Genomic DNA, 25764 nt, shown 5'->3' with positions numbered 1-25764 from the left:
TAAATTACAATTGAAATAAAACAATAACAAACTGGATACTCCCAGCCGCTCCTCTCATCTTTGCTCCAACCTAACAAACTCTTTGAGCCATCAGGGTCACACGCGCACTCGTGCTTCACGCGCTCCCACTCTCTCTCCATCACTAGCTGGTTGCTTTTCTTCCTTCCCCACGCAGCTCTCTTCTTCTGGAACATGAATCAATTCTCCTTCACTGCTAGCTTTCTCAATCCAGCTTCTCACCTTCTCTTGCATCTCCTTTGGGTCCAATGCTAATGGCTTTCCATTTGGGCTGGGCTAACAAAATACTTGTGTTTATACAGCAATTTTCTCTTGTTTTACATAATAGAGAGCTCAGCCAATATAAACATAAATATGATTTAACGGGAAAAAGAATAGGCGCATATATAATCTCAATTGATGTATATCATTAACAAAGGTACAAAAAAAAACCAAGTTTTTTCAAATCTGTTTACCAAAAGAAAAGAAAAAATGGTCTAACTGCTACTTCAAGAAAATGACTACACTAGAACTAAGAATACAAAACAACATTGACAAAAAAGAATTAAGTCTTGCTAATAATGCATTTCCTATTACTTCCATTGCTTTTACAATCTCAAAATCTGATGATTCAGCTGCACAATAGATAGCATTCGAGTGGCTGTAGCGTCTCTCGAGTCAAAGAAAAACCAAAGCGAGCAATGCTGCCGGCATTAGACTCTGAAAGTTGGATATTTGAAGGTACGAGCTCCACGATCCCGGTGCAACCTCAGGCGAAAAAGCCGAGGGAGTTACGAATCTGCCATGGATACTTGAATTAGAACTGTTCCAAAAAAACATTCATGTTTAGAGACATAGATATTTGGAACAATAAATAAAGGTTTCATACTATTTTTTTAAGGTACAATTATGTGAAGTGGTAAGGTTTTGGGTTTCTCACCTTCCTGAAAATATACAATTTCCATAACCTGCAAGAAGTTTCCCACAAAGTAATAGTTAAGAGATAAAGCTCAATAAAAATGTAAAATTTCTCAATAAGCTGAAAATAGTGTTTCAATGGCATTAGTAGTGACAGTAACAAAGTGAACAAAATACGGTTCTTCTCTTCTTTCTAGGTTAGATTCATCTCTATTTCAATCCATCAAAGTACATATTTAGAATTTTAATTGTTCAACATTCCAATGTTGGAAAAGATTTCTCTCAGACCCTGCAAGTTTATAATTGCTATCAGATTATAAGCCTCTCAACATAAGCTGGCTTCACATATGGAATAGCTAAGTGGGGTATCTCAATTCAAATTGTTCATCTTCCTTTCCTTGCTAACTTGTGCTAACAAAATATTGTGTAGTGAAGGGGAGAAAATTTGTCGAAAACTTACTTGGATCAACGCTAGTTGTTGCAGCTGTGCCATCAAAGTCGCATGTTCCGCCAGCACTCTGCATTCTTTGATAGTAATCGTTATATGCATACGAAGCATGATTTTCAAGAGTATTAGGGAAATAACACGGCCGACCAGATTGTATGGCGCTGCAGTTAGCTCGGCCTTGTCTGCATGCCCAGTTTAAACCGTCTTGCAACTTATCAGAATCTGCATCAGATTTCGCCACACAGAAAACAGCAGAACTGTTTCCAGTAACTTGACCAGAAGCGCCCAAAGTCAAAGGATAAACAGAAGTCCCATTTGTAAAAAGCACACCCCAATTTTTTTCAGAAATAGGTCCAGGTCTCTTGTCTTCATTACACAGTTCATAAATGTATGTATTTATGGGCAACGTTGGGTGGCTCGGAGGACCTGAATTGTTAAGAACACGCCGGATCAAATTGTTATTGAAGGTCTCAGCATTATCTAGATTAGCATCAGGTTCCTTGGCTCCACCGAGCCATGGCCAACCAGCTTCAGTGACAACAACAGGGATCCCAGAAAAATTGGCAGCCTCCATGGCGTAATAGGTAGCATCCACCATCGCATCAAACATGCTATTATAGTGAAAAAGAGTGTTTGGATCAACAATCTGCTTGACCGAGGGAAGTGGCCGAAAAATAGCATAATCAATTGGGAAAATGCCATCCCCTTTCGTGTATCCATAATACGGATACGCGTTTAACATGTAATAGGAATTTGTGTTTTTCAAAAACTGAAGGATTTGGTAAAGAGTAGAGTTCCATGTAGGGTCAAAGGTGGCAGTGGAAGGAGGAAAAGCCTTGGGAATGATGTCCATGGAATGTGGAGTCGAGACTTTGACCTGAAAATTTAGGTTAGAAGCAACTAGAGCTTTGTGAAGGTAATTCATAGCAGAAACCAAAACTGGAGCAACATTAGGAATCACAATAAGAACTTCGCTGCCAACGCCAATGGCAGTTATATTAGTTGAAGGCATGTAAGCTGCAACGTTTTTATTAACCCATGCTGCGGCTGTTGATGCTGATTCTCCAATCCCAAGAACTTCCTCGTTCGTGAAACCTACCATCACTTCTATTCCACTGCCTGCGAGAGCTTTCAGCAGTTGAGCATCGGCATTGTAAAGCCTTACATGTGTAAACTGATGTGCTTTTAGAATTGCAACAATATCTGTATCTGATGGAAGACTAGAAACATCGGTGCCAATGTTTACCCCCACAAATGCACCTACAAAATATATACATAAACAAAGCAATTCATAAATCTTTTCGTTCGCAATAGCCCTTTCGAGCACTAGATGTCAACTGATAATGTTTTGAAGGATTGTGCCAACTCTACTTCAGTACTTAATAAATTGATACTTTGATAATGTGTACACGTCCTGCGATATATTTCATATACTGCAGAAATATTTGTGTGCTATGAAAAGCTATAAAATATAAATAGTACAATATGCTGCCATGAAAATGAAAACATCAATATAAAATAATTAATTTTATAATAACATTTATAAAAACAATTTCTAAAAGAAAAAAAAAGAATTTTTCATTTCCCGATTTCTGTTTCTCTCTCCCATTTCTCGTCTCTGGTCTCTCTCCCATTTCTCCTCATCGCTCTACACCACTTCGCCATCACTCTCACAATCTGATGCTCTCCTTGGCATGGGTAAGTACTTCAACCAACAATTTTGATATTTTGGGAGATTTGATGAACCTTTTCACAACTTTGTTCTCAGAAGATCGACGAGGCTTCTCGACGAATTTGGTATATATTATGTTCTTTGACTTTAAAGTTTAAATTAATCAATATTCTCTGTTTATGTCATTTTACGTTTTGGATTTAGCGCATCAGAGTTTTGTTAATATAATATGGCAAGTAGCTAAATGCCTAACTATCTATAGTTCAATTTCACCATAGAGATTGAATTTTTAGGCATTGGTATATTGCTCACAAGAGGCCTAGTTGCTCTGCTCTGCATTTCATTGTTTCATATGTGTTAGATTGATTATTAATGATCGTCGGATTCTTGTTCGGGAGCACGAGGAAACAATTTCATTTTCCTTATTGGATTTTGATTGATATCCTTAAATGTAATTGAATTTAGTTTCGTTGTTTGAATAGTATAATTTATAAAATGTGAGCATGAGAAAGTTAGATTAAATAATAGGATTGGAAGTATGTGTATTTTTGGGGAGGTCTTTGTTTAAGTTATATTCTGAAAATTGTTGTATTTACAGTGCAAGAAAACTATTTGATAAAATATCTCAAGGACATATTGACTTGGAGATAAAGTAATAGTTGAGGAAGTAACAAGATGAAGCAAATAAATGGTTTTGAGCTTTGAATATGTAATTGGGATATGTTGCTGACACACCTTTGTGAATATATGGAGTAATTTGAATATGTAGTTGAATACAATATAGGATATGTAGCTGACACGACTTTGTTAATATACAGAGTGATTGCTGCTAATTTAAGAAGTAGTTTTCAGCTTTGAGGTAAAGTGTCTTCAGTCTGTATTTTTTGTTTTACTGATATTACTATACCTTTCTAAATCTAATTAATATTACAGAGAGAAGAGAGTTATGTATATAACGTATGCAAATATATATGACAGATTCTTAGTTTAGCTTTAGCATGGATTACAGAATCACCATATTTAATAAATAAATTCTTACTGCTTGTAATGAGTACACGACAATAATATATATTTTGGTGAGTAATTTTTCATCTTCTTTTTATTTATGGTGGAAGAAATGATTTTATTTCTCATGATCACATAATAGAAATTTCATTCTGAAGACTTGCTTTTTATCTGAACATCACTCACAACTTTTCTAAAGATTCCTGGCACAATATTTGCAAGCCGGACTACTTCATTGATAACCTGCCCAATATTATGTATGTATATATACGTGCAGATGAATATAGCCCAAAAATGAAGCTATGGATTACCCAGAATATGCTTTAAATAAAAGTAATAAAGTAATATATAATGTTACTCTATTTGTCTGAGATAATTGTTGGATTCTCTTAAATTTATTACTCTACTTTGTTTTATTTTGTTGAACCTTTGATCTCTTTCATTATCTAAATCAAGTCTCTAGTTATGATTATGTTTGATGGTTTTTATTCTTTGTTTCAATGCTCTATTTGACTAGACGTTTTGGATTCTTAAATGCAAACTGCAATTAAATTATTCTGAAAAGATGTATTTATCCAAATCAAGTCTCTAGTTATGTTACAATTGGTTTCCTCTTTCTAAGTCTCTAGTACCTACCAAGCTATGAATAAAGGCTCAAAATTAATGAGTTCGGACTAGTACTGTCAATCCAATATTTCTATAGAAGATTTTGTTAGTTGACAACTAATAGGGCTAAGATTTTATCAAGCAATTCAGACATATATAGCTAGTTCCAGATATTACATTGGCAGTATGAACACAATAGCTTATGTTTAATTAAGCTATCTATGGCATAGAAACTAGATAACATTATATGTGTCTTTCATGTTTTGATAAATATTAGTAAATCGTTTGTATAGTTTACCTTGTTAGACTTTTGTTATTTAAATTGTATTCCCAGCATTGCATACATTCAATAGAGTTTATTTCCAAACTTTAATGTTAATGCTAACTCTCTTCTTTTATGATGAAATTATGTAAAAGTGCATGTATGCTGAAGTTACATATGGATTCTAAAAAGGAGCCATATAGCTAGCAATATTCTAGTGTTCTGTGTGAGTGTGAATCTTTTTTACATTACTTCTCTTTGATGATAAAAAATCTGTTTGTTTTGGTTGTCTACACCAGAATCTAGCTAGGTGGTCAAAATATGAAATGCCATTATACCAAGAATAAAATAAAAAAGTTAAGTGGAATATTACTTTTCTCATTAAGTAACTTCTGAATTTTGTTTAATTATATATAATAGATAAGGAAGATTTTTGGATAATGCGCCAAACACGGCAGTGGTCATCTTGAATCACCATATATGCGAAAGTCATCTTGAAGGAAAAATAAACTCCTCTTGGATTATTATTCTTTTAAAGAGACGCATTTATGAAATCCATCTTATATTCATTTCCATTATGCTTATTGGTTAAGAAGATAACATGTGAATTTGTTTTCTTATTGTATTTTTTTAGAGATAATTAGTATCAAAGATAGTGTTGGAAGTGTTACTGCTTGGCTCGCCGACAAAGTTATAATGAGGTAAAGATCTTTACCTGTAATAATTATCTCACTTTAAATTCTCAATATGATCAAAGTTGTAGTGCTTCTGCTGGTGCTAGCCACGCGTCGTGTATGGAGTAAGAGCAGTAGTATGGATGGACCAAGCGAAAACTACTCTCAAGTTCATCATTGCATAGAGAAGGAAAAACAAGCTCTTTTCAGCTTGAAGCAAGGCTTTGTTGATCCACACAGCTTTCTATCTTCATGGACAAGCAGCCAAAAAGACTGTTGTACATGGAAAGGAATCAGGTGTGATAACTTAACTCATCATATTATTATGCTTAATCTTCGTCCAAACATACTATACGGAGAAGAGTACAATACTATTGCACCTGGGTTCCATCCAATGGGTGGTGAAATTGGTCCCTCCTTAGTTGATTTGCAACATTTGAGGTACTTGGATCTTAGTTACAATAACTTTAGTAAAATTCCCAAGTTTATTGGTTCTTTAACTAAACTCAAGTATCTCAACTTTGAACAAAATCCTATCGTCGATGCTATTCCTTTCCAGCTTGGGAATCTCACTAGGTTACAAGTTCTCAATCTTGATATTGACAATTATGGTCTCAGGATTGATAATAATCTTGAATGGCTTTCTCATCTCTCTTCCCTAAAAATCTTTAAATTGAGTAACACCAATTTCACCAAAGCCACAAATTGGTTTCAATCCATTAAAACTGCTCCCTCTTTGTCAAGTTTAAGATTATATAATTGTCTTTTTATGACAATAGATGTCATCAACAAAAGCTCTTCAAATTCTCTCACAAAACTTGACATTGTATACAATACCATACATCCTAAGACAATTCCATGGTTGCTCAATATAAGTAGCAATCTCTTTAGTTTGACCTTTTTGGAAAATGAAGTAAGAGGTCCACTTCCAAAAAAATTTCAAAACATAAGAACTCTTGCACACATTGACCTATCATACAATGAATTTTTCGGTGGAATACCAAAATCATTGGGAAGTCTTTGCAATCTTCAAGAGCTCTCTCTGTCAGAGAATAATTTCAATACAACACTTTCGGATGTTTTAGAAAGCCTTAGAGGTTGTGCTAACGATTCTTTAGAAATATTGGATTTAAGATCAAACCAATTAAAAGGATCCTTTCCAATTTCGAAAGCATTTCTGGTCTTTCTAAAAGAATTAAGCCTTTATGATAACCAATTAGAAGGACCATTGCTGCATCTTTCAAAATTTTAATCCCTAAGCTTATTGGATGTCTCTTACAATAAGCTTAATGGTACCTTACCAGAAGATATTGGCGAGCTTCATCATCTTAAGATTTTGCATCTCAAATGGAACTCTTTCACTGGTACTTTAACTGAAGCTATTGGTGAGCTCCAACATCTTGAGAATTTAGATGTCTCTTCAAACGCTTTCACGGGACTTGTCACTCAAGTTCACTTTAAAAGACTTTCCAACTTGAAAAGGCTTTCTTTTTTGGATAACCCCTTAACATTGACCTTCAACTCTACTTGGGTTCCACCATTTCAACTAGAGCTGTAAATACGGGCCGGGCTTTTGAGCACGGCACGAGCACGACACGGCACGAAAAAATATGGGCTTGGGACAGGCACGACACGAAAAAATATGGGCTTGGGCCAGGCATGGCACGACAAGCCCGAAGGCACGACACGAAAACACGAACAAACTAGCCCGAAAGCACGACACGATAAAAACCCCGATATTTTGACATTAATTGTAACGCCCCAAACTCCAGAGACCGTTACGGTGTGCCTTGTAAACAGTGCTAAACTCGCTAACCGAGTCATTTGGCCAAAATCGTGAACTAAGTATGATTAGCGGTTTAGGGATTAAAAACTTTGGTTAAGATGTAACGTTTCACTAGAACGTTTAATATATACATTGGGATCCCAAAAATATAATTTCAGAGTTTATTACATAAAATATTTACAACAGGCCGTTCTAAGCGGCAAAATAGGGTTCAACCCTAGTTCCACTTTAAACCTCGGCCGTGGCGGTCGAGCAGCTGCATATGTACACGTCATCACCTAAGCTCTCCAACTCAAGGATGGTCCAGCTTCCTCTTGCCTTTACCTGCACCACATAGCACCCGTGAGCCGATGCCCAGCAAGAAAACATAATATTTTTCATAAACATTATCAAATGATTATCATTATAATCACACTGAACATAAAGCTTTCAAACCAATGGGTGCACATCACATGATTCTAGCGGGAGAGTAGCTGCTAAGTAAGTCACTAGCCTCCAAGCTCTCTTTTCTAGCAGGAGAGTGGCTGCTAGGTAAGCCACTAGCCTCCAGGCTCTGTTTTGTAGCGGGAGAGTGGCTGCTAGGTAAGCCACTAGCCTCCAGGCTCTATTTGTTCATCGACCCTCAGGGTCGGTCAGGCATTAATGCTCCTTGAGTCATTCAATGCTAGTGGTCGATTAGATCTAATCTTTGTTGGCTTGCGTGATACACGCTAAGGCCGTCCTGACTAATAAGTCAGCTCAATGTGATCAGTGCCCAGTACCACTGCCGAACCTGACTAATAAGCCACAGCTTCACAGTTGATACTAGCACCCTTGCTAAACCTGACTAACAAGTCAGTACCATGCACAGGTAAGCAATGCTATCAATGTGTATCATATGCCAATTAACCAAGAATAGGGCATTCAGCATGCTCACTTAACAATTGCTGGCATAATTATAATCATGCACAAACTCAGAGACTCGAGCTCTGACCAATCTCATATACATCATTCACGGCATGCCCTAATCACATGTTTCTCATGCATCACATGCATCACACTTAACCAACCAGCATGCCTCAATAATATTCATATGCAAAGGGCAAAACTGCCAAGCATTCATTATGCTAACAATGTTCACATTCAACATCCAACATGCATCAATCACAGCCATGCATGTCACATATGGGGTGCAGTTTTCTTACCTTGGGTTCGAGCGAGAATTAATAAAAGAAACGACCTTTGAGAACGATCAACTTCTAGTCCATTAGCGGTCACCTAGTCATAACCAAATATAAAACCTCATCAAAATGAGTAATTAAATACTTCCAAACCCAACACAAGCCTCCGGGACGTCGAATCCCACTCAACTAGGTAGTAGGATCGATCCTAGGCCCTTAGAGTTAAGTTCCCATCACAAAAACCACCATTTAGTATTTTTTTTCCCTTAAGGGCCGCGGCCCTACATGGACCATGCCGCGGCGCGCCCCCCAGACAGAGCCTCCACCACCTTCTTCAAGCTAGGGCCGCTGCACCCAAGAACAGGGCCGCGGCCCAACTTCGCACCAGCCATTTTTCTTCGTTTTTCCACTTCTAAAACCTTCCAAAAACCCATCTAAACATCTCCAAATCATCAAATCAATATTACCAAACTTCTCAATGGTCCAAAACCACCAAAACCTGAAGCTCAAACCAACCAAAAACTCAACAATTGCCAAAGTCCAATTCTAAGTGTAAAAACTTAAGAAACTCAAAACTTAACTCAAAAACAGAGCACACCATTAAATTCATAACTGGAACTCACCTCAAACACGGTTTTGAATCCCCTTTAGTGAGTGAAACAAGTCCCCTAGCTGCCACCTTTAATTTCCTAGCTCAAAGCCTCATGATGGCCTCAAGAACACCAAAGAAGGTTGAAGGGGGGGTAGTGTACGGGAAGGGAAGAGGATAACCTCTGTTTTATCTCTGTTTTAATCTACAACTTTCCACAGCCAGCAGCCTTTAAATCATATATATCCAAAACCTTAAATGACCAAAATGCCCTTAAGCCACCAAAAGCCTCTAAAATCACTTCAAGGGTAAAATTGTCCTTTCCAACCTATACCGTTAATCATAATTAACGCTCTCCAATTCCCGCTAATCTCAATATTCTCAATCATCAATAAATCATATCTCATTACCCTTTAATTCCCGGTAATGCTCTAATCATTAAACTCACCCCGAGCCCCGAGCTTAAACCCGTTATGACTAGACCGAACACTTACACCCCATGATCGTCTCATGTCGATAAGCTCGAACCAATCCACCTTATAATGTGGCTATATTAATTAATCACAACCATGCACCCAAAATATACAATTACGCCCACAGTGGCCAAATTACCAAAATGCCCTTGCATTTAAAATATGAGCCCATATGCATGCATTCACCGTCATATAATAATATAATTCACATAAACATGCATATAATCATTAAATATCATAATAAATCAATTATGGCCCTCCCGGCCTCCTAATCAAGGTCCTAAACCTTATTAGGAAATTTGGGGCATTACATTAATAATCATAATAAATTTTTATTTGTCAATAATTAATAAATTAAAATGATAATATATGTCTTATTTTTTTCAATGTTTATATTTTTATAATTATATTAATTTATTTTAAGATTTGTTAGTTAAATTTTTAGCATTTATTAGTAGGTATTAAAATTCTAATAATTATCTTTGATATAATTTTGTGTAAAATATTGTTAAAAAATATATAAAAATATCTAAAATTATAATTTAAACAAAGAAATGTATTTGGTTTGGTGGTAAGTCCATTGATGGTTAAAGAGGAGGTGGAAGGTTCAATTCTCCATCCTCACATTTTTTAGCAAAAAAAAAGTGGGCCTAAAAGTGGGCCCGAATATAGAAAGTGGGCCGGCCCGACATGGCACGACATGGGCCGGGCCCATGGGCCGTGCTGGGCCTACTCTTTCAAAAATGGGCCGGGCCGGGCCCAGCACGAATTGAATATGGGCCGAGCCTGGCCCGGCCCGAATTTATCAGAGGCACGAAAAATGTGGGCCGGGCGGCCCACATTTACAGCTCTAATTTCAACTAGTTGATGTACTATTGGGGTCATGCAAGTTAGGTCCACAATTTCCTACTTGGCTCAAAACCCAAAAAAAACTCTCCTATCTTGACATTTCTAACGCTCAAATTTATGATAAGATTCCAAATTGGTTTTCTAATCAGACTTTTGAGTTGAAGTTTCTAAATCTGTCTTCAAATTATATGGTCCTATTCCAACTTATCTATCAAATGTGAAGACGTTGTTTCTCTCTAAGAATATGCTTCATAGTCTAAGGACTTTTCTTTGTGAACCAGTACATGGGTCAATAGAAATTCTTGACATTTCAAATAACATGTTGAATGGAAGCCTTCTCGATTGTCATTTGAATTTAAAGAATTTGACTCTTCTGAAATTAGATAACAACTATTTCTTTGGAGAAATTCCAAGATCAATCGGTTTGTTACATGAAATTCAATATTTTCTTTTGGGGCACAATAATTTCTTTGGAAATCTTCCTTCATCCTTACAAAATTGTACGCAACTTAAGGTTCTTGATGTCAAGGATAATAATCTTGAAGGAAATATACCAATTTGGATTGGGAAAAGACTAACAAATTTGATTTTCTTTCGACTAAAATCAAATAATCTTTTTGGAGCCATACCATCAAAACTATGCCATCTTCAATCTGTTCAAATATTTGACATTTCCATGAATAATATAGGTGGACATATTCCTTCATGCATAAAAAATTTCTCCTAGATGATAGATAAAAGAGACATTTTTCAAGTAAGTAACATGCAGATACATGTTAACTTAGATGATAATACTGGTCTAAACTATGACATGGATACATTTATTATGTGGAAAGGAGTCAACCGCCAATTCAAAGAGATTCTGAGATTAATAAATCTAGTTGATCTATCAAGTAATAAATTGAATGGAAAAATTCCCGAGGAGTTAACAAATCTTGTTGAATTGATTGACCTGAACATTTCGAAGAATAATTTGAGTGGAGCTATCCCAACGGATATTGGGAACTTGAAGAAGTTAAAGTCACTAGATTTATCACACAACAAATTTTCTAGTGTAATTCCAACAAGCTTGGCCAATTTATCTTTTTTGTCTTTCTTAGATTTGTCAAGTAACAAATTATCAGGAAAAATTCCTATTGGCACTCAACTACAAAGTTTTGATGCTTTGATGTACACCGATAATGATGGATTTGTTGGTTTTTATTGATCAAATCAGAGATTATGCGCAGCGGAACAACAATCAAATTGTCAGATTAATCCCATAAGATTTCTAGATCTACTTCTTCACACTCATATATATATTGAATCAAGGACAAGAATAGAAACATTACCTCAGGTCCTTCCTTGCTGCTATCTTTTCGTATGGCTGAATCCTTGAGATCTCACACCAAGATCTTCCAAAATGTTCTCAGTCACCCAAAGAACGAGTGTGGGCTCGCTATACAAATAATAGGCAATAACTATTTATCAGATATTCTCAACACATGAGATCTGATAAAGTTTGGACCTAGGTTTTGTGAAGAACAATAACCTTTGTTTTGTCACTGATCTTTTTCTCTGAGAGAATCCTAGATATTTTTTTATCCCTGAAAACTTACGTTCTGTGAAAAACTGATATCCAATATTTAATAATATCCAATATATTAAAATATTTGTTATTTTAAACAAATTCAAAATAACTGATCAGTTATCAGATTTTTGTTTAAATAATAATATTTAAATCAAATCAAAATATCTCATTATTTATTTAATATTTAAATAACTAAAATTGTGGAATCAAGAGACCAAGTCTATCTCTTATGCGTGTAGCACAGTGCATGTGCACTGTGCCACACGTGTACCACATGCATGTGCATGCATGTGATTTTTCCCAATTTTTATTATTATTTAAATACCAAAAATCCCAAAAATAAATTAATTCAAAATTAATTATATTTTTGTTAAATCAAATAATTAATTAATTCTTAATTAATTAATTACACATAATTAAACAATAATTATGTTTGATACATAGAAAAATATTTTACTTATCACATAAGTCCTTTTTTGCCCATTTTTGTATTTGCCTTTGACAGTGATTGTTTGAGCCATTCTGGGGACCATGGACCAATAACATTAAGCTCCAATAAATTGAAACTAAATAATTAAACTCTTTAATTATAATAGTTAATTTATTAATTCTGATATTACTCCACTATAAATTCAGAATTGCACTCTTTATGTTATAGATATACTTTTACAGAAATCTTTTTCTTAAGTCGTCCATTGATATAACCATCTTACAATAGTTCAGCCCTCTAATTAATTAGTTCATAAATTAGAATGGAAGAATTACCATTTAACCTTTCTAATTTACTTCTTATTCCTTAAGTACCATTAATTCACTAGTGAATAATTAATCCATAATCTAATTATAGATTTGAGCTCAAAATCATTCAGTTCCAGAATTAACCCTTAAGGGAACTAATATACGATCCGTTAGGAAAGATTAGATTCCGTGTTGTTGATACATGTTCCCAGCCATCCATGATATTAAATCTCCAAAACAAAAGTTATTAGCCTCATTCTTTGAAGAGACCTTAACGAGTGAATCAAAAGATTTAATAAACATGAACAGGAGTTCATGAACACTCAGGATTTAGGTTGATCTATAAATGATCATCAGTTATGATATGAATTACAAGTCTTTGTTGTTAAATGGTTTTTGGATAAAGACTTTAATTCATATCGGTCCATGTCATATATAATCATATTATATAAAGCACCTTTACTGAGATGTCTTTCCACATCAATAATCCGAATCTAGATTATTTGTATCATTATGATACTCAGTAAACCGTACTTACAACTCCAATTAAAGAATTCCATAACTTTAATTTGTCGTTGTTGACCATTTTTATTCATTCATGTGATCTTAATTCTCTCGTACTAATACAAGATCACATCCTCAATAATGAATATGGAATTTTTCTGATATTTACAAAATTATTCAAACAATAATTTAACAATCTAAATATGACAATAATAATAAACCATTGTATTTATTTATTGACAGAAAAAACACATGTCTTTACATGCTTTTAGGACACACTCCTAACAGGATTGTGTGGACGTCCACTGGCAAATTCATGTCTTGGAGATGAGTCACCAAATTATCATCAAGATCATTCAAGTTTTGTTGTAAATGAAGAATGGTTTGACATGTCAGGGCTTCATATGGGAATTGGAGTTGGATTTGTAGTTGGATTTGCTGGAGTTTGTGGTATTTTATTGCTTAATACTTCAGGGAGACTTGCCTTCTTCAATTTTGTTGATTCTTTTGGAGATTGTTTATATGTGATAATTTGTGTCAAAATGACTTTATTGAAGAGAAGGCTTTCTAAGTAGCAGGTAATTAATTTTTAATAATTTTTCACAAACATTTCAGTAGTTAAGATGAATTTAACTATTTTTAGTTATATATCAATTCTTTTTCTCCCCTACATAATTTTGTTTCCATGTTTTGTTTCTCAGAAATCTATTATGAAAAGCTTATTCATCAACTGGTGGTGTCTATCAAATGTCACAAGGTGGAGGTTTGCATTTCAAGTAGTACTAATGGATACTCCTCCATGAAGTTCATCAATTACAATGGCTCCGAAATTCTCTTCTTTTTGTAATTGTATTTTTATCTTGTTAAAAATTCTCTTTTTTTTTAACTTCGTTCGTGAATTTAGTGTTCAAATTGATGTTTATGCTCTACTTTATCAAAGGTAGATTTTATACAATTCCTAAACTGAAAATATGTTCTTCGCAAAGTTTTTATTTTACTTTGCTACAAAATAATTAGTTGGATTTAAAATGTGGCTTATTTCTTCTCTTTTGAACTTCCAAAAAATAATAATACTATATTTATGGATTTAAAGTTTGCATTCGAAGTAGTACTTATGGATAGAAATCTATATTCACGATATGTAGTTGGTTTTGTCTAATCGTCTAACCATCTCAGCAATTCTTGAATACGATATTAAAACTTATGTGTTTGGATAGAAATCTAACTTTACCGAAAATATGAATTACTGATATTTTTAAATGTTAATATTATAAATATTTAGTGGCATTTTACATTTGCTATTTTAGTGCTATTAAAAGTTAAAGTATTGTCACTAAATTAAATTATTTTTAGGGGCAGTTTAAAATATCAATTAATTATAATTAGTAATAATTTTTAAATTTCACTAAATCATTTGTTATTTATTTATTTTTATAATCATAAAATAATTTTAGTGATATTTAAAAAATGCTAATAAGTTACAGTACTTACATTTTTTTAAAAATGTCATCGAAAAATATTTTTATAATATATAATTTGTTTCAATTAAAATTTTTTTAGGCATGTCAGTGAAATTTTTTTCATATATTAAACGGAATATAATCATTTAATAACTTAAATTTTATTGAAATGTAACTTTGGTAACCTTTAATACCAAATTTTTTTATCAAGTACCTGTATAAATAACATCAGGAAAAAAAATAGTACCTTTTATTTGTTTTGATGCTTTAAAAAGATAAATAATAGTTTTAAAAAGATAATGAAAACATATTATATATTAAAATAATAGTGACTAAACTCAAAACAAGGCAGGCAGTGGCAGAGGCAGTGGGTATTCTCTTACGAAGAAGAAGAAGAAGAAGAAGAAGAAGAAGAACAGAGGCACCCACCTGGGTTTGCGAAAGAGGCCACCGGACACCAAATCCATCGCCACCGAGTAGACTTCTTCAGTAGGTTAGTGGGTGTTTTCCTTTTTTCCCCTTCTCTGTAGCATGCATGTGTTTTTGGTGCTTTCTTTATGGTGTCTGGGTATTGATTTTGTGGAATCATGACTTTGAATGTGAGAGTAATTATTTTTTGTATGAGTAAACAGAAAGTTCATGTTATTTATTTGATTTTTTTCTTCTGTGTTTGTGTTTACTTGTGCATTGGAGCAGGGGTGAAACTGCATAGGTACAATGCCCCTGTTGCTCCAGAATTTGATACACAGGAATATCAGTTGGCAGGTTAATTTCAACCAATATGACCTGGCATCTCGGTGGAAATTTCACCACAGGAGCATCATCAAATGTTGTCCCGAGAAGGCAAAAATATACAACTTGTGAGATGAGCATAATTGAAGCAAACGAGGAATCTCTGTCAATTCCAACAGATGAGCATAGTTGAAGCAAATGAGGAATCTTTGACAAACTATTGTGGCAATAGGTTACAACCTAAACAATACAAGACAGCATAAATTAAGATGAAATACACAAACTGAGAGGATCGATCGTCCTATGAAGTACGTACATACACATAGACAAATACATGTTATCTGTAGATATCTTTATTAGTTGGTCCACTTCATGATGCTCTTCTTCAGTCTCCCAATTTTGACTTCTACTCTCACATGAATCCAATCCATGGTGTTTTCCGTGAAACGAAAAAAAGCATGCCTCCAGTTTCTGTTGAAAACCAGACTCCCAATTACTCCCCATAATCCTGCTGCATATCCAAGTGTTACCACACAGTAAAACCATATTCTTTCGATCCTACTTTCTTTGTAGTCATCATCATCTTCGTGGGCATTTTTTCTCCGATCATCATCTCCAGAACAATTCTTTGGCAATGGGTCTCCACACAGTTCATCGTTGCCAGCATAGATATTTGGATCATTCAGTGTTTGAAGTTGAGGTCCTGTTGGAATTTTGCCTGACAGATTGTTGTAAGACAAGTCGAGCTTGTTTAGTGACATCAAATTGGCCATACTTTGGGGAATTGCACCAACAAGTTTGTTGTTTGAAAGGTCAAGAGACTCCAAGGACTTCAACTCTTCAATATTGTTAGGAATATTGCCTGACAAATGATTATGGGACAAATTCAAACCACGCAAGGCAGATAGTACACATAGCTCTTCTGGAATTATCCCAACTAGCTTATTGCTTGAGAGGTCCAAATTATCAAGAAGTAGCAGTGTTTTTGTATACTCTAAGTCTCTTCCTTTTATCACTTGTGAAACCTTCGCATCAGCCATACTTCCATTCACTTGTGGATAATCTTTTACCATCATTCCAGTGAGTTTGGCAAAGCAATGAGGAATTTCTCCTCTCAAATTGTTATTTGCAAGGTCTAAAATGCTCAGTGCCAAGAGCTTGCAAAAATTTAAAGGGATACTTCCACTAAACATATTCTTGCGTAACCTCAAAATTCTTATGTTCCGGAAGCTATGTCCTCCAATCCAAGTTGGTAGAGGTCCAGAAAAATTATTATCACCAAGATCAAGAATCTTCATTTGAGAGCAACTCCTCAAGGCCAAAGGAAGTTCCCCATTAAAGTTATTATTATTCATATGCAATCGCATCAGTTGTGATAAGTTCCCCATTGAGCTTGGAATAGTCCCTGACAAATTATTGTATGAAAGATTGATGACATCCACGGATTGGCTCCCTCTCCAACAATTAGGCAATATCCCAGAAAGCTTGTTTCTCGAAAGATCTAATTCGAGCAAATCATTTTGCTCGCATAATGACTCTGGAAGTGAACCATTTATCTGATTGTTGCCGAGATATAGTTGCCACAGAAAAGACAAAGAACCAATATTCATAGGAAGGTGCCCGCTGATTTGGTTCATAGAGAGATCCAGAGAGTGGATGCTTGACATGTTCTGAAGCCATTTTGGAAATGTTCCAATAATATTAGCATTTGAGAGATTCAAGTGAACGACATTCCTTTGTGTCTGAAGCCATTGGGGGACTCCATGAGACCCTACAACTTTGCAAGAAGCCATGTTGATTTCATAGAGACTAAAAGGAGGGATCCAATTTGAATTAACTTGGCACGAGAAATTGTTGGAATCAATGACCAACGCTACCAACCTTGTAAGGTTAGCAAAGTGATCCTCAGATACAATACCTTCCAATAAATTTGATGAGATATCCAAGGATTGTAGGGATTCTAATTTTCCAATTGATTTAGGCAAGCTTCCATTTAATTGATTTCTAGAAAGATCTATACCCCTCACCAATGACAACTTTCCCAATGTTTTTGGAATGACCCCATTCAAATTGTTATATGACAGGTGTAACCTTTTTAAGACTGACAATTTTCCCAATGTTTCTGGAATGACCCCATTCAAATTATTATGTGACAGATCTAACCATTTTAAGGCTGACAATCTCCCGATTGTTTTTGGAATAATCCCAGTCAATTCATTGTCTGAAAGATGAATTCTTCTCAAACTCGACAATCTTCCCAAAGATTCTGGAATTGACCCTATTAATTGATTGAAGGATAGATCTAATACTTTCAAAAATGAAAGTCTTCCAAGTGATGATGGTATTGGACCATGAAATAAATTCTGGGCAAGGTCAAGGTACCATGAAAATTTTAGTTGCTCTGACCAATCAGGCAAAGGACCACCCATTTCGTTACCTCCTAAACTTAATATCTCTAGATTATATTTGACACATTTTCTTGAATTTTGATGAGGCTCTAACACTTCTCTAATTTTGTTATATGACAAATCTAATAACTTCAAGGAACAAGCATTATTTATTATGTAAAGCAAGCCACCTTCTCCTTCAAAGCTATCATAATTATTCCCTCTAAGATTAAGGTAAACGAGGCTCTTAAGATCACCCAACCAGGTTGGAATTGAGGAACTAGTAGCATAGAAGGTGGACGAAAGATCAAGTACTTCAAGAGAAGTCATATTTTTTAGATCATTAAGAATTGATCTTTCAAGAGAATTCCAGGAAAGGTCTAGGTATCGAACACTGGCAGAGAACGTGGAATTGATCGAACGCCAAGGAAAATTGACCATATTTAGACTACAATAAGATAGGCTGATATGTGACAGAGAAGGAAGGTTGGTAAGTACATGCATTAAATCTGATGCATTCGAACAATTTACCGAATTCATATCAAGGTATTGGAGAGACAAAAGATTTGAAGCCCACTGGAAAGTACGAGTACTAACATCATAAAGACCTCGAAGATCAAGAACTTGCAAGCTAGTAAGATTTGCAAATTGAAGAGAAATCAATCCACCAAAATCTGCGTAAGACAGATTTAGATACTTTAGATTCTTCATTGAGCCAAAGAAGTTGGGAATCTTGCTATAACTGAAGTTGTTTCCGCTAAGATCCAAGTAGTTGAGATGTTGCAGCTCCAACAAACTAGAGCTCAACTCATTAGCTTGTAAGTTAGGCAGATCAAGCTCTGGATGAGTAGCATAATAAAAAAATGGATAAAGTGGATATGAATATGAATATGAATATGAATATTGGTATGGATAAGCATATGAGAAATCCATTGATGAGGATCTGAGATGAAGCTTGACAACATGACCGGTGGTTTCATTGCAGGCTACTCCTTTCCACTGGCAGCAATCTTGACCTTGCCAGGAGGACAACTTGTGTGAAGGATCTTGAAAGCTTTGTTTCAAGTTTAGGAGAGCTTGTCTCTCTTTTTCGATGCAGCCAAAGGTAATACCTCTCATGTTTGATATGCATACACAGAGAAGAACCAGGAAGATTAATATTTCTGTGCTACGATGCCTTCCCATGTTTTATCCAAAAGAGGCTTTCACTTGGTCTCTGTGCTACAAAACAGTGCATAATATAGACTTGTTTGCCAAAAACTATGCTTAATAAATAAATAATAGTGTAATAGTGCCAAATTATATTAGGACTTTTCGGTAAAACAAATAAGAACAAAAACTAAAAATGTCAAAAATACATGTACATCTGTTTTGTTTTTAATATCTCTTTCTCTAGAAAAAAAATGTATTTAACAGATTGAATATATATTTAAAACTAATTAATAATATAATAACTTAAATTTTTAGTAATTATATTAATATAATTCAGTTATTATAAATATTATCATTATTATAATATTTAATACAAAACAAGATATTTAATAATTATATTAATATAAATTCATATATTATAAATTATTATTATTATTATTATTTATAATACAAAATAAAAAAAATAAAATATTTAACACAAAACTAGATATTTAATAAATAAACCTTTATAATATTAATATAAATTCAAATGTATAAAATATTATTATTATAATAATATATAATACAAAATGTTAATTTTTATAAAATTTTGGTAAAATAAATATTTAGTAATTAGATTAATATAAATTTAATTGTTATAAAATATAATTATTATAATAATATATAATACATAATCTTAATTTTTATTAAAAAAAAAATTATTTGTATTTAAAAAGAAAACATGCTATTTTTTTATTACTTAATCTAACTTATATAAATATATATTCATATTAAATAACAATAAACATTATAAATACATTATATATTGGTGTCATGTGTGTAGAAATAAAATGACTGTATAACTATATAAAAAATTATAATAATATTTCTCTTCTATCAAGAATAAACAAGTTTTTCCCCAATTCACTGAAGTGTACGCTTTAAATAATATCATAAATATTTTGTACCTTGAATATGATAGTTTGTCATCTAAAAAGCTATCATATTATTAAAATTAACCAAACGTGCATTGCATGTTGCTTGCACCTAATAAAATTATAATACAAAAGAATTGAATAATTTTCATTTATTTAATATGATTATTTGAATATAATATGTGAAATTATGCATTAGGTATACTTTTGTTTTTATAGAGTATACATGTATTACCATTTATTATTAATAATATTCATTTTGTATCCTTAATTTTAAAAATTAGTTAAAATAGTACCTTTCGTTTGAATTTTGTCTCCAAATTTTTCAAAAAATTTATTTTGGATTTGGTTTACTTTAGTTTTAAGTATAAATCTAATTAATTATTTAGTTTAATTAAGTTTTAATTATTTTTATATTTTTGTTAAAATATGGTTTTTATTATATTATAATTTTTTTAAAAAAAGTATAAGATGGAACAATTAGAACATGCACATGTCAATATATTTTTTCAAATCAATTAATTACTTATAACAGAACTAATTTGGTCATATTGAAAAGTTGTTGACCAAATTTTAAATTTGTGAAAATTATTGATAATAGAGAGTACCAAAATTATACTTTTTAAAAAATAATGAATACCATGTGAATACATACTCATAAAATATTAATGTACATGTAATTTTCAATTGAAAAAAAAATGATATTCTCTCCCTCAACTAAAAGGCACCTATTTTATAATATAGGGTAGACTATTTTATATTTTGAGTAGTGTTGGAGTTGGAGACCACATATATAGTAATGCCTAATAACAATGCTTTTTATAATAATATAAAGACCCAAAATGTCAAAAATACACATGCTTTCTGTTTTCAATATATATAGCAAAAAATATTAACTTCATAAGGAGAAGGCATTAAAATGAGGACGTTTCCAAATAATCTCTACTTAGTTTACTTGATTGAGATATAAAATATTCTTAACTTCTTATTATTCTTTACCTAATTACAATATTATGTTTAAACCATCTGATCTTTTATATGTAAATATTAGACAAGACACTCTAAAAGTGTAAATAACACTTTATAATCTTCGGTCGTAAAACTTCAATATGAAACATATCAAAATCCAAATGTAAATTGCGTAAAAATGTAACATGTTGAATTGCTTTGAACTGTTCTAAGGAAAAAATTCAATTGCTATTTATAGATGTAAGAAGATATATATACACAATCCAAATGCTGAATAAAACTGTAATGATGATCGAAAATAGAGATCGTACCTTCAGCCAAATGACCTGAAAACTCAATGTTATAGACGCTCTTTTTCTTTCTTCTATGTTCTTCTAAGTTCTCTAACACTCTTATAATAGTTGTTATGTTATAACTTTCTGAATTGAGTGACTGAACCTAGCAAAGAAAACACACTATTTATAACCAAGCTTTCCATTGGAACTTTTGGAGTCGTTCCCACTTGAAATGAGATACATTATTAATTGAATACATGTTTTTCCAGGAAATTACATTGAGACATAATTCTTTAATAATATTTTAATGACAAAAAAATGTTTGGACCACCTATTTTTGGAAAACAAAAGGCTTTGGTTACTTCTCTCACTTGGTCCATACATTTGATATTATCCTTCATGGTAGACTAATTTATTTGTCAAAACGCGTTAATTAGATTATAACTTCTTTATGAATTGACACCATTTATGGGCTGGGCATGCATAGTGTATCACTCTAAAAAAAAAAAAAATATCTAGGAAGGTGAGTGATATGATCAACCTCCTATTTCAATTTTTTAGTCAACATCCGTCTCTAAAAACACATACTCGAGTATTTATTTCTAAAAAAATTTCATGGTAGTGTTTGTTGTAGTTACAACATCCTTTCTGCAAATTTTCGAAAAATTCTGAATAATTTACGGTGCCAAAAACAGAATTCTTAATATTTATTGATATTCTTGTATTTATCACGTGTGTTCAAAAAAATAAAAATAAACCTATTTTAATTCATTAAAAATTGGTATAGACATAATTGATAAATAAAAACTATTTTAATTAATGAAAAAAAACATGTGTTTTTAAATCTAAATATATATAAAATTAAATCATAAATCTTGATGCTCAAGTGGATTGGTTAAAGGTGATCCATTATGACAATTATTTTATGGGGGCTTCACTTTAAGCCCTATCGGTGGGACTCTTAGTGTTTCTCGACCCGTGAACAGTTTTTGGCACAATTTTTTTTTATGACCGTGTATATTATAGCTATTTAGAGCATCTTGCAAATTTTCAGAAAATTTCGAATAGTTTACAGTACTGAAAACTAGGTTCAAACATTTTGATTTCCACACGCATAAAAAAATATTTTGTTGGATATTAAACATTTTGGGTGTTTGGATACCTTATTTAGGCTTAAAGCTGCTAATGCAGTGGCTGCTAAATATGGTTTAAAAGTAAACCAATTAAAAAGAAAGAGTTTCCTCTTGTCCATCATCCTTTCTTTGTACTTTTGTGTTTTGTGCGTTGGTTTATTATAACTGTGTAGGTCTGCTATTTTCTTTTCTATTCTAATTATTTGTTTTTATTTTCATATATGTATAACTATAGCATTGTTGAAGATAGCGTGACAAATGGTTTGACATGAAATATTTTCATATGAGAATTGGAGTTGGATTTGTTATAGTTTGTGGCAACATTTTGCTCATAATATCTTGGAGAATTGCCTATTCAAGTTATTAAATAGTATGGGAGACTGGCTTTATGTGGCAAATTCGATCAAAAATGACCAAAATTGAAGAGAATATTTTCAAGTTAATTATAGAAGGTAATTAGCTTCATGTGCCCCTTATCTTTTTCGGTCTTATCTTTTTCTGTTACAACTCACACCATATGTTAGTCTAGATTGCCACACACGCTTTACGTGCATGTTACTATGTAAATTAACTAATTTTCAAAAAAGAGTTTGCTTTTAATTAAGTTTGTAATTAAATAGTTCATATATATATAAATTTAATTGGACTGAGTAATGAATTTTCAACATCATTCACAAATAAATGCTCAAATTATTATAGAGGAATATAATAGTTCACTGTCATTGTCACCGTTTTTTCTCTCTTCCCCGGCCCCATTCCCAAGTTGTTTGAATATTAGTAATAAAGAAATTTCTTAGAAAGATATACATCATGTTGTCACTTTGTTATAAAGTCTTTGCAGAAATATTATTGTGTATTAATTGGATGTTAGAGGTAATTAATTAATACGAGATTATATGAGAATTTTAAAAATTTAATCTCTAACTAGATAGAATTGTATGGATGAGAATTTTTAATATATATATATATATAGAGAGAGAATACTTTTACAGTGTATATCTTAACCGGTGCATATTTTATGTGATTCTAATTTTTTTTTTATAATCGTGTTTATTGTAGTTATTTAAAATATTTGTAAAATTTGAAAAAATTCTGAATAATTTATAGTGTTAAAAACTAGGTTCAAACAGGTTGTTGCACGCATGACTAATTTTTTTATGCGCGTGGAAAATAGTATGTTTTAACCTAGTTTTCAGTACTGTAAATTATTCGAAATTTACTAAAAATTTATAAAATGATATAAATAACTACAATATACACAATCATAAAAAAAATTGCACAAAAAATTATTCACGACCCAAAAAAAACACAAAAAGTCTGCACCATATAATTATCATATATATATATATATATATATTATTTTGAAATATAGATTGATGACCCTTTGATTCGACTCTCGGCTTTGAATTTTTGATGAAGTTATCTTTTAATTCGAAAAGACAAAAGAAGCTCCAAAGTAAAGATCAAAAATGCCAAAATAAATTTATAGAAAACTATATTTATATAATTTTCATTAATTTCAATCAAAGATCGATTAGTATCTATTTAGCATTTGCATTTTATTGTAATTACTCGAGATATAATGAGAACGAACGTGATATATTAATTAATGCGTGTTATTATTACATGAGAAAAGTCTTTCTTTTTAAGTCTCCCCAAGTTATTTATTTATTTTACTTAAATATTATGTCTAAAATTATACTTTTCTTTGCCTTGCAAATGGGTGAGACATTGTTGGCCCACATAGATATAAATTCGTCAAATAGCTCATATATAAATTTAATCGGAGAATAAAAGAATTATTGTTTTCAATATCATAAATTAATAATTGACTATCATCGTCACACTAATTTCCGTCTTCTTTTCTATGGACTAGTTCATATACATAAACTAGTTCATATACATAAAGTTAAAGACCTTTACTACTAAAAAAAAAAGGTAATTTGATTCATATTTAATTAATAAATAAAGTAATTAATACCAACTATGACTACTGTATGATCGTGTTCCCTGAATGATTTACGATGTTAAAAATCTCTCCCCCCGACTATGCGTGTTACTAAAATATTGGACTTCTGTTAGATTTTGTCCTATATGTGACTGATGGATTGATGACGTAGCATTTTGTCTAGTTATGTGGCAGTGACATGTGTAGAACAATTATCAATTTTTCCCCCAAACTTTGACTACTACCAAATTATACCCCTTTTATTAAAAAAAATATTTATTTTTTCTTAGAAATAATAACTAAATCTTTAATAAATAAAAATTTTAATTATCAACAAATAATTCTTTTTTAATTTTTCTTTTACAACATTAATTAAAACTATTTTAGAATCAACATTTAAAATAAATACTAAAACAAAGAAAAAACTTTTAATTGAAGAAGTGGACGAAAAACTTAAATAAATAAATAAAAATTTTAATTTAAGAGGAGAAGGACAAAGAGGAAAAACTTTGTTTTAGGATTTATTTTTTAATTTTTATATTAAAATAGATTAATTTTATATTGTAAAATAAAGAAAAAGTAATAAAAAAAATTATTTGCTATTAATTAGATTTTGAATTTTATTTAATTAATTTGAAACTTTTAGTATTGTTTATTTTCTTAATCTTTTAAAATTATTTTGTTTTTTAATTTGTAACGATTTAATTATCATTTTTAAAAAGAAAAAAAATTAAATTAGTCTTAATAAAAAGGGTACAATTCGGTAGTGGTCAAAGTTCGGGGGGCAAAATTTCTAATTATTCTACACATGACACCACCACATCAAGAGACAAAATGATACATCATCAATCTGTTATCCACCTAGGACGGAATCTAATAGAAGTCTCTTATTTCAGTAACGTGCATAGTTCGGGAAGAATTTTTAATATCGCAAATCATTCGGGGGGCACGATCATACAATGGTCATAGTTTGGGGAGCAAAAATGTTATTTATTCATTAATTTATTATTAATTATTTATTAATTAATTAATTTTATAATTTATCAATATTATTATATAATTATTTACATAAAATAATAATAAACACATTTTATTAATTAAGTTTAGAATTTTTTTTATTGTAGGGACTTTCACCTTCCACACTCCATAAATATAAAAGATTTCATGACCCTAAATGTGTGACATGAAAAGTCTTCTAAAACTTTTCAATAAGAAATTTCATAGTCTGTAGGTGATATAGCATGCATTGTTGATCACTTTATATAAAGTACTATAAACGAAACAACACGACTATTTCATTTCGTTTAAAATATCCCTAAAGTTTAGTGTACATGCATATCAATTTAGAAATTTGATACACTACTACAAAATTGAGCGTTCTCTGCGATTTTTTTCCTTAATACACTTTGTTTTTGGGAGTAATGGGAACCGCGGTGTAATCAATTGCAGAGAAAAATTTACGAAAAAACTGCAGTGAAAAGTATAAAAACCGCAGAGAAATAATACTTTTCACTCAGTTTTTTTAAAAAAACCGCAGTGATTT

At 32.1% G+C, this 25764-nt stretch overlaps 1 protein-coding gene across 1 annotated transcript; it reads right to left on the bottom strand.

The window, feature by feature from the left end:
* Positions 1–351: 351 nt before the first annotated feature.
* On the bottom strand, positions 352–21541 carry LOC133784646 (glucan endo-1,3-beta-glucosidase 4-like). The gene is made up of 5 exons (XM_062223938.1): positions 21512–21541; positions 21177–21303; positions 1376–2623; positions 938–965; positions 352–820 (listed from the first exon to the last, which is right to left on the bottom strand). The coding sequence occupies exons 1-5, from the start codon at positions 21539–21541 to the stop codon at positions 676–678; spliced, it is 1578 nt and encodes a 525-aa protein (XP_062079922.1). The 3' UTR covers positions 352–675.
* Between the last annotated feature and the right edge of the window lie 4223 nt (positions 21542–25764).

Source organism: Humulus lupulus, chromosome 6 (assembly GCF_963169125.1).
Source record: "Humulus lupulus chromosome 6, drHumLupu1.1, whole genome shotgun sequence".
Taxonomy (NCBI): domain Eukaryota; kingdom Viridiplantae; phylum Streptophyta; class Magnoliopsida; order Rosales; family Cannabaceae; genus Humulus; species Humulus lupulus.
Note: the sequence above shows the minus strand (reverse complement) of the source record. Positions and strands in the feature narration are given on the sequence as shown.

Coding starts and splice junctions, on each gene's coding strand:
- LOC133784646 (XM_062223938.1), bottom strand. CDS start 21,541: ATGAAGGATAATATCAAATGTATGGACCAA. Junction 21,304..21,511: donor ATATCAAATGTATGGACCAA/GTGAGAGAAGTA, acceptor TTTCTTTGCTAG/GTTCAGTCACTCAATTCAGA. Junction 966..1,375: donor AACAACTAGCGTTGATCCAA/GTAAGTTTTCGA, acceptor AACTTCTTGCAG/GTTATGGAAATTGTATATTT.